Source organism: Candoia aspera, chromosome 2, assembly GCF_035149785.1.
Source record: "Candoia aspera isolate rCanAsp1 chromosome 2, rCanAsp1.hap2, whole genome shotgun sequence".
Taxonomy (NCBI): Eukaryota; Metazoa; Chordata; class Lepidosauria; order Squamata; family Boidae; genus Candoia; species Candoia aspera.
The window spans coordinates 64128045-64137482 of NC_086154.1; the positions used below are offsets into that span (position 1 = coordinate 64128045).

The 9438-nt window shown below is 40.1% G+C and overlaps 1 protein-coding gene across 2 annotated transcripts in view; it reads right to left on the minus strand.

Annotated features, from left to right (window-relative positions):
• KDM3B (lysine demethylase 3B) overlaps nucleotides 1–5378 on the minus strand; it is a 52744-nt gene extending 47366 nt beyond the window's left edge. For both annotated transcript variants that reach the window (XM_063292037.1, XM_063292035.1), the window contains exon 1: nucleotides 5084–5378. In XM_063292037.1, coding sequence (XP_063148107.1) covers nucleotides 5084–5254 — 171 coding nt within the window. In that variant the 5' untranslated portion in view covers nucleotides 5255–5378. The remainder of the gene's footprint in view (nucleotides 1–5083) is intronic.
• Between the last annotated feature and the right edge of the window lie 4060 nt (nucleotides 5379–9438).

Here is a 9438-nt window from a genome sequence, read left to right on the forward strand (position 1 = left end):
AGACTAGAACGATATTCATCCCTGAAATGTAAGATTATGACCTGAAAATGTCTACTAAATTTCATTCCAATCCTCAGTAATTATGTACTGTATTATATCCCACATAAGAAAAGCCTGAAAGTTTAGTTTTTAGTTTGATTATTGTATCTATTTATTGTGTCTGCACTTAGAGTTTGTGTTCTAACGTTTCTGAAGATGACTATACAAGAGCAGTGTTTCAGTAACATTATTCAAATGCCATATTTACCAAGAATATTGCTATTATATTTCTAAATATCTGCATGAAATTTCTCTCTCATGCCATCTTGTAAAACAGTTAAGAAATTCAGATTTTAAAGATGAACATTAGATATAGATTTATACAATAATTCTAGGTGGGCCTGCTCAAATATTTGTATATAGTTGATCCAGATGGGATTTTCTTTCATACTTTGCAATGCAAAACATATGAAGAGTTAGAAAGCATTAGTAAATATCAACTTGCTCCTAAAAGGAAAGCGCAATTACAAATAAGCTGAAAAAGAAATATTGATTCTGCTGTTTCTCCACTTCAGGACATTTGCAGAAAACCAGTGTCTCCAGAAAAATACCCTTGTCTTAAATTATGAGCTGATTTCCCCCCCCCCTTTTTAAATTAAGTGCTTCATAATTTTTTATAGGCACTGTGCAAATGCCTCATAAAATAACTTGTCTAGATACTGTGTAGTGATACAATATTAGAAAACTTAAGTGCATAAAAAGAGCCAGTTTGTTCTAGTGGTTAAGGCACTGAACTACAGTAGGAATAAGGCAACCTGACTTTTAGTCCTGCCTTCAGCATGGAAATTAGTTGGGAGACTGGCTAGTCACTATCTCTCAGCCCTAGGAGAAGGCACTGGCAAGCCACTTCTGAAAACATTGCCAGGAAAACAAGAAAACTGCACGGACTTTCCTATGAAGTCACTAGAAGTCATGATTGACTCAAAGACACATATCCACACGCATCCACAATCCCTCCCCCTGCAAGGATATAGAACTTAAAAATATGAAACAATTTATTCTGAATCAAATACAAATATTTTAAAAGTCTTGAACAGAAGTCGTAGTCTGATGTAAAAAAGACAACAGGGCAAGCACTAGGCTGAAACAGCATTTCAGAGTTAGAGGCTACAACTGAAAACATCTGCTTTTTTTTAATCAGAAAAATGAAGTATTTGAAGACAAATTTCTGTGGATGGCCTTAAAGTTCTTGCTTTACTGATAAAACCTGGGACTAACTCGATAAATCCCATCGCTTAAAAGTAGGGATGAAATTGCAAATAGAATTAGGTATAAAAATATAGTAAGTTTGGAAATCCAAAAAGAATCTGTAGAATACTTAGCGTTGATGTTTATAGCTTACTCAAGAACAACTTTAGGAGACCTGCTGGAGAACCTGCAGCTTCTTTAGGCCAAGGTCTAAGAGCAGTTTTTGTATATATACCCCTCTTAAGAACGGGACATATAGTACATGAATTTGCATTTAGCTAAAAAGAAGTTGGAGTTAGATTTTTTATTTATTTATTTAAAATTTAATTTAATTTAATTTAATTTATTTAGAGCTAGAATAGACTACATTTAAATATTCTATATGGTAATATTACGAATTTTAAATGATCAACAAGATAATTGAGATAAATTCTAGTGAATACTAATGAATTAATAAATAGCTAAATTAGGAAATATATCATATTTCTATCCACATATTCCAGGTAAGCCAACATATTTTAAGTGACCATCTATCTTTTTAATCATAGAGCTTCAGTAAGTTATTGTACAGGGTAGCTATCAATCTCATTAGCAGAGTATTAAGCTTTTTCCTATAAACTGATACAATCTCAGCACAAGATTATGTTAGCTAATTCATGAACTCTTCTCTCTAAAATGCCATGTGCTAGTACTTAAAAAACCCCCACCAAAAATCAATGAATCATTTTTAGCTATTTATAATGAACTGAAATAGAAGGTTATATTATCAGACATAATATCTAAAAACATGAGTCTTTCTAAATAAAATTCTTCAATTCATAACACAACATAGAGTCAAAGTGGGAAGAAACTGAGCCATAAGCATAACTGTTATTATCACGAACTGGCTCTTTAAGTCCAAAGTGATAGTAAAAAGAACCACTGTACTGAGACATATTAACTGCTTTCTCATTTAATACTGTCTTTTGATAGATGATTCAACACTAGAACAAAAAGGAGTACTTTGTTCTAACCCTCTGCCTGAGCATCACAGAATTCTTATAACTCGAATTTCCCTAACACAAGGTTGGACAGAAGCTTTTAAATTAAATATTCTTGCTTTCTTCACATCACATATGATTTTATAACCATGCATTCCTATCTTCTTCAATAGTCATTTGTCTAAATTAAAAAGTCCCATTTACTGTGTTTTCCTTCAATAATTACTCAGTTTGATTTTTAGCTGCCATTTAATCCATACACTGGACTTTTCTTACAATTTCCTAAGGTGTATTCTTTTTAGCAAACATTTTAAACATACTACCTAGCTGTACTCTGGATGTTTGCTGCTTTCTGAACACTGTGCTTTTATTTTTTACAATCAATACATACTGAGAAAATGTTCAAGTTACTGTGTCCCTCATGGGAATTTAACATTACATAGCTACCCATAAAAAATGAAAAGAGGCAAACCAACTTTCCAAAGCTGGTCACAGTTTTGGATCATAAATAATAACAAATATGTTATACAATTCTCATATGGTTTGTCCATTTCAGACTTGCTCAATCTACATACATGGCATTAAAAATATTCAGTTCATATTTTTAGGACTTCAACCCAAGACACTGCTTGCACACTTCTATGCAATTCAATTTATATAGTATAATTTATTCCAGTATATTTTATTATTATATTTAGTAATTTATACACTGTAATTCTAGTCCTCTGTCATTTAGATTATAAACATTTTTCTACAATTATTTCTGAAATAACTTCAATATCCTTTTTTTTTAAAAAAAAACCTGATCTAGATAATTAAATCAATTTGATTTTTTTAAAATCCCCAGATTATATGTGCATGGTAGAAAGTCAAATCAAATGGCACTACTCTGTCTACCACTTTTTTATTACTCATTATGAAAACTGTCAACTACATTTGTATTATTTGTTCTTATGAATTTCTAGTCTATAAGCAGCTTAGTCTCCTGTCAGAAAAATATGATTTGTCATTACCTTGGCAGAATGGCTGTTCCCACATGAGTATCCAAATTGTACCTGTCCTTTTGTCTCAGCCACTATGAAATCCAACTGATTTTGCTAGCCTTTTACAGTAAGAATAATCATGTAGGATAATTCCGCAGTTATTAATTAAGAGACTATATCTGTGATCATATGCTGTGCTAAACCAAAATATATTTTGGTTACAGCTTAGAGTTATGAGCAAATCCAGCCAAATTGTCCAATATTCAGTCAAAACAAACAATGGCTGATACAATGTATGAACTCTGCCACCAACTACCAATTCTGTAATAAATACCCAAAAAGAAAAGTAACTGCAGCATGTATTAGTAATAGTAAATATAAAATACAGAGTGGGAAAAAATAATTGCTATATGGTTCTTTGTGATAATAGTTCTTTATTCTACTTCAAAAGCCCCCAACCCAATGCCTCAATACCACAAAGACCTCTAAAAGTCCCCAACAATTCTGTGATTTTCTTATTTTCCATTTATTTATCTACATGTTTTTATAAATCTTTTGAAACAAGTTCTAATTTTCAACCACTCAATCATATTTCTTTCTCAAAGAAAGGTGAAAGAGGTGGGGTAGGGCTACTGAAGTTTGGTTTTCTTTTCAATGCATCTAAATGTCCTTTGAAAAATGGGTGAGGAGGAAACTGCCAATAAGGTCAGACAAGGACATATTGAGGTGTGCCCAATTCTGTTTTAAAATTCTGGAAGCAAGTTTAACTATGAAAGAGAGGTCTCTGAGCATCAGGCAGGTCATAAAACAAAACTAAACTGCTGGGTTCACATCACTTTGTTCCAATAATACATAAACAATATATAAATTCTGCTTTACATGATGGACTGTTTCACACAATACACTAAGAAAACAAACAACTCAATCCCACCTTTGCATATCTAGCGTACTGTGCAACTAAGCGACTAAGTAGAGAGGCTCTGACTGGCTTATGAAAAAAATTGATAATGTTAAATATGCAGACTGGAATTTAGGTTCATGCCTATTTTCAACTTGTATTAATAACATGAGCAAGTTATCTATACATCCTCTTCAATCTGTCAGGTTGTTTTAGGGTATTCTGTTATGTGAGTTAGATATGACATTTGATGTTGAAATCCAAACTGTGTCTTGCAGTTAACAATTGAGGCCAATTTATGTATGCATCCCATACCAGGAAAACAGATACAGAGTCCTACCTCCCTTATGGTCTCATATGTGAGGCTTGCAGATGAAGAACTCCATCAAAATATTTTGATTATCCCTTCTACATTATTCCGGATGCAATTTCCCATAATTCTGGGGACTTCTGTGTTTAAGGCAAAGTATCCTTAACTGACAAGCAACTTAAAAATGACAGAGCTCTAAGATAAAAGATCCAACTAAGAATAGTGTGATCTTTTAAAAAAAGCTCAGACTTTAAATGCACTGCAGCTAGACGGTACCACTGTAAAAGGAATTTGCAGACCTATCAGCCAAACTACTGAGAATACTCTTTAAGCAACACTGCGGTGCTCGCTTCGTCTCTCAATAAACGGACCCTGCACATTCTGAGTTGTGCAGGGTTCGGATCCGAATGCCATTTTTCACAACAGAAAAACAAGAACTGCCATAAATGCAGCACCTGAAATTCGAGATCGGTTGCAAAGAACGACCTTACAACAGAAGCCGTCGCTTCCAGATAAGGAAGGGATTCCGGGTTATTTCATCCAAAGGCGAAAAACACGTTTCCTCCGGATTTCAAAGAGAGGCAACTCCACCATCCCTTCCTCCCGAGACCGACACAGAGGCACCACAAGAGCGCGAAGGGAACGAGCCGGACATCCACCACCACCTTCGCCTGAGGACTCTTACCGCTAGATCCTGGGGGACGGCCCCACTCATGGCCCGCACGGTCCCACTCCTCCAGGCCCGGGAGGGCAGAGCAGGCCCAGGCTCGAGATCCGCCGCTTCTCCCTCGCCCGGACCCGCTACCAGCAATAGCAGGAGTCGCTTCCCCACCGGGGAGGCCGTCGCGTCTGCCATCCCCACCGGGCAGAAGCCGCCTCCGCCGCGGTCCTCGAGCCCAACAGCCACCAGAGACACCGAGCGAGTCCGCGACAGCTTTCCTCTGGGCCCCCCGAACACTGCCCGCCCTGATCCCGGCGTGCCCCGCGGCAGGTTCCTCTTCGATCCCGGCGTGCCCCGCGCTTGCCAACCCCTCCCAAGGTCTGGGTTCCCAGAATGCAACGCGCAAACTCTTATTTATTTACTTTTTTGCTCCCGGCATGCACTGCTGACCTTTTCGTTCCTGGTCGTTTCGCTTGTGCCGGAGTTCCCAGCAGGAGGGCAGAGGCGGCGTTGCATTCCTGAGTAAAAGTACGCGAGACGCGCCTTCCTGGCCCGGCCCAGACGCCTAACTAGTCCAGCAGTGTTTCACAATAACAGGCCACATGTTAGTGGGAGGGCAGAAGTACAACTATGCTGTATCGATTTTGTGTCCAAGGAACTGGTACTGAAAAGCATATTACTTTGATACTATGGTAATAGATATTCGTAATAAATACCCATTGATAGGCTTTTTCTGAATGCTGATATAGTGAATGTTCACTGACTGAAGCATGTGTTATGGCAAAATGTGTACGGAAAATGTTAAGGTTTAATTTTCTGTGTGTGCGCCTTCGAGTCTGTTGACTCCTGGCAATTGCCTGGACTAGTCCCTGCAGTATTCTTGGCAAGGTTTTTTGGAAGTGGTTTACCCTTGCCTCCTTCCTAGGGCTGAGAGTGAGCGACTGGCCCAAGGTCACCCAACTGGCTTCAAGCCCAAGGCAGGACTAGAACTCTCAGTCCGGGGTTCTAACTTGATGCCTTAACCACTACACAAAACCGGCTCAAATAATTACTGTCTACAATACTCTGGGAAATGGGCATAGGAAGACTGCTGTCGCCTCCAGCTTTTTTAAAGCAGGAAGACTTTTTTGTTGTTTATTCATTTAGTCGCTTCCGACTCTTCGTGACTTCATGGACAGCCCATGCCAGAGCTTCCTGTCAGTCGTCAACACCCCCAGGGACGAGTCCGTCACCTCTAGAATATCATCCATCCACCTTGCCCTTGGTCGGCCCCTCTTCCTTTTGCCCTCCACTCTCCCTAGCATCAGCATCTTCTCCAGGGTGTCCTGTCTTCTCATTATGTGGCCAAAGTATTTCAGTTTTGCCTTTAATATCATTCCCTCAAGTGAGCAGTCTGGCTTTATTTCCTGGAGGATGGACTGGTTTGATCTTCTTGCAGTCCAAGGCACTCTCAGAATTTTCCTCCAACACCACAGTTCAAAAGCATCGATCTTCCTTCTCTCAGCCTTCCTTATGGTCCAGCTCTCGCAGCCATATGTTACTACGGGGAACACCATTGCTTTGACTATGCGGGCCTTTGTCAGTGTGATGTCTCTGCTCTTAACTATTTTATTGAGATTTGTCATTGCTCTTCTCCCCAGGATTAAGCGTCTTCTGATTTCCTGACTGCAGTCAGCATCGGCAGTAATCTTCGCACCTAGAAATACAAAGTCTTTCACTGCTTCTACATTTTCTCCCTCTATTTGCCAGTTATCAATCAAGCTGGTTGCCATAATCTTGGTTTTTTTGAGGTTTAGCTGCAAGCCAGCTTTTGCACTTTCTTCTTTCACCTTCATCATAAGGCTCCTCAGTTCCTCTTCACTTTCAGCCATCAAAGTGGTATCATCTGCATATCTGAGATTGTTAATGTTTCCTCCAGCGATTTTAACTCCAGCCTTGGATTTCTCAAGCCCAGCATGTTGCATGATGCTTTCTGCGTACAAGTTGAATAGGTAGGGTGAGAGTATACAGCCCTGCCGTACTCCTTTCCCAATCTTAAACCAGTCCCTTGTTCCGTGGTCTGTTCTTACTGTTGCTACTTGGTTGTTATACAGATTCTTCAGGAGGCATACAAGATGACATGGTATCCCCATACCACTAAGAACTTGCCACAATTTGTTATGGTCCACACAGTCAAAGGCTTTAGAATAGTCAATAAAACAGAAATAGATGTTTTTCTGAAACTCCCTGGCTTTTTCCATTATCCAGCGGATATTGGCAATTTGGTCCCTAGTTCCTCTGCCTTTTCTAAACCCAGCTTGTACATCTGGCAATTCTCGCTCCACGAACTCGTCCCTGGGGGTGTTGACGACTGACAGGAAGCTCTGGCATGGGCTGTCCATGAAGTCACGAAGAGTCTACCTTGCAGGATCTTGAGCATTACCTTACTGGCATGTGAAATGAGTGCCACTGTTTGATAGTTTGAACATTCTTTAGTGTTTCCCTTTTTTGGTATGGGGATATAAGTTGATTTTTTCCAGTCTGATGGCCATTCTTGTGTTTTCCAAATTTGCTGGCATATACCATGCATTACCTTGACAGCATCATCTTGCAAGATTTTGAACAGTTCAGCTCGGATGCCGTCGTCTCCTGCTGCCTTGTTATTAGCAATGCTTCTTAAGGCCCATTCAACCTCTCTTCAGGATGTCTGGCTCTAGCTCACTGACGACACCGTCAAAGCTATCCCTGATATTGTTATCCTTCCTATACAGGTCTTCTGTATATTCTTGCCACCTTTTCTTGATCTCTTCTTCGTCTTCTGTTAGGTCCTTGCCATCTTTGTTTTTGATCATACCCATTTTGGCCTGGAATTTACCTCTGATGTTTCTAATTTTCTGGAAGAGGTCTCTTGTCCTTCCTATTCTATTGTCTTCTTCCACTTCTGCACATTGCTTCTTTAAAAATAATTCCTTATCTCTTCTGGCTAACCTCTGGAATTTTGCATTTAATTGGGCATATCTCCCCCTATCACTGTTGCCTTTTGCTTTCCTTCTTTCTTGGGCTACTTCTAGTGTCTCAGCAGACAGCCATTTTGCCTTCTTGGGTTTCTCTTTCTTTGGGATGTATTTTGTTGCCGTCTCCTGAACAACGTTGCGAACTTCTGTCCATAGTTCTTCCGGGACCCTATCTACTAAGTCCAGTCCCTTAAATCTATTCTTCACCTCCACTGCATATTCCTTAGGAATATTAGTGAGCTCATATCTAGCTGATCTGTGGGTCTTCCCTAATCTCTTTAGTCTGATCCTAAATTGTGCAAGAAGAAGTTCGTGATCGGAACTACAGTCAGCTCCAGGTCTTGTTTTTACCGACTGTATAGATGTCCGCCACCTTTGGCTGCAAAGGATGTAGTCAGTCTGATTTCAGTGTTGTCCATCTGGGGAAGTCCATGTATAAAGCCATCTCTTAGGTTGTTGGAAGAGAGTGTTTGTTATGCAGAGTGAGTTGTCTTGGCAAAATTCTATCAGCCTATGTCCTGCTTCGTTTTGTTCTCCCAAGTCATGCTTACCTGTAATTCCAGGTGTCATTTGACTGCCCACCTTAGCATTCCAGTCTCCTGTGATGAAAATAACATCTCTTTTAGGCGTGTTGTCCAGTAGGTGCTGCAGATCCTCCTAGAACTGCTCTACTTCAGCTTCTTCAGCATCTGTGGTTGGGGCGTATATTTGGATCACTGTGATGTTAGATGGCTTGCCCTGAATTCGAATTGAGATCATTCTATCGTTTTTTGGATTGTATCCAAGCACTGCTTTAGCCACTTTACTATTAATTATGAAGGCTGCTCCATTTCTTCTGTAGTCTTGTCCACAGTAGTAGATCTGGTGGTCATTTGATGTGAAGTGGCCCATTCCAGTCCATTTCAGTTCACTGACACCCAAAATGTCTACCTTTAATCTTGACATCTCACCAATAACCACATCCAATTTGCCCTGGCTCATAGATCTTACATGCCAGGTTCCAATGGTGTGTTGATCCTTAGAACATTGGATTCGCCGTTCACCACCAGCACCGTCGGCCACTAGCCGTCCTTTCGGCTTTGAACTAGCTGCGTCATCACATCTGGGGCTAGTTGAACTCATCCTCTGTTCCTCCCCAGTAGCATTTTGACCATCTTCCGACCTGGGGGTCTCATCTTCCGATGGTATACTGACATATCTCTGGTTGTACTGATCCATTTAGTTTTCACGGCAAGAATACTGGGGTGGGTTGCCATTACCTTCCCCAGGGATCGCATTTAGTCTGACCTCTCTGTCATGACCTTCCCATCTTGGGTGGCCCTTCACGGTTTAGCTCATGGCATCATTGAGGTGCTCAAGCTCCAGCACCATGACAAGGTAACGATC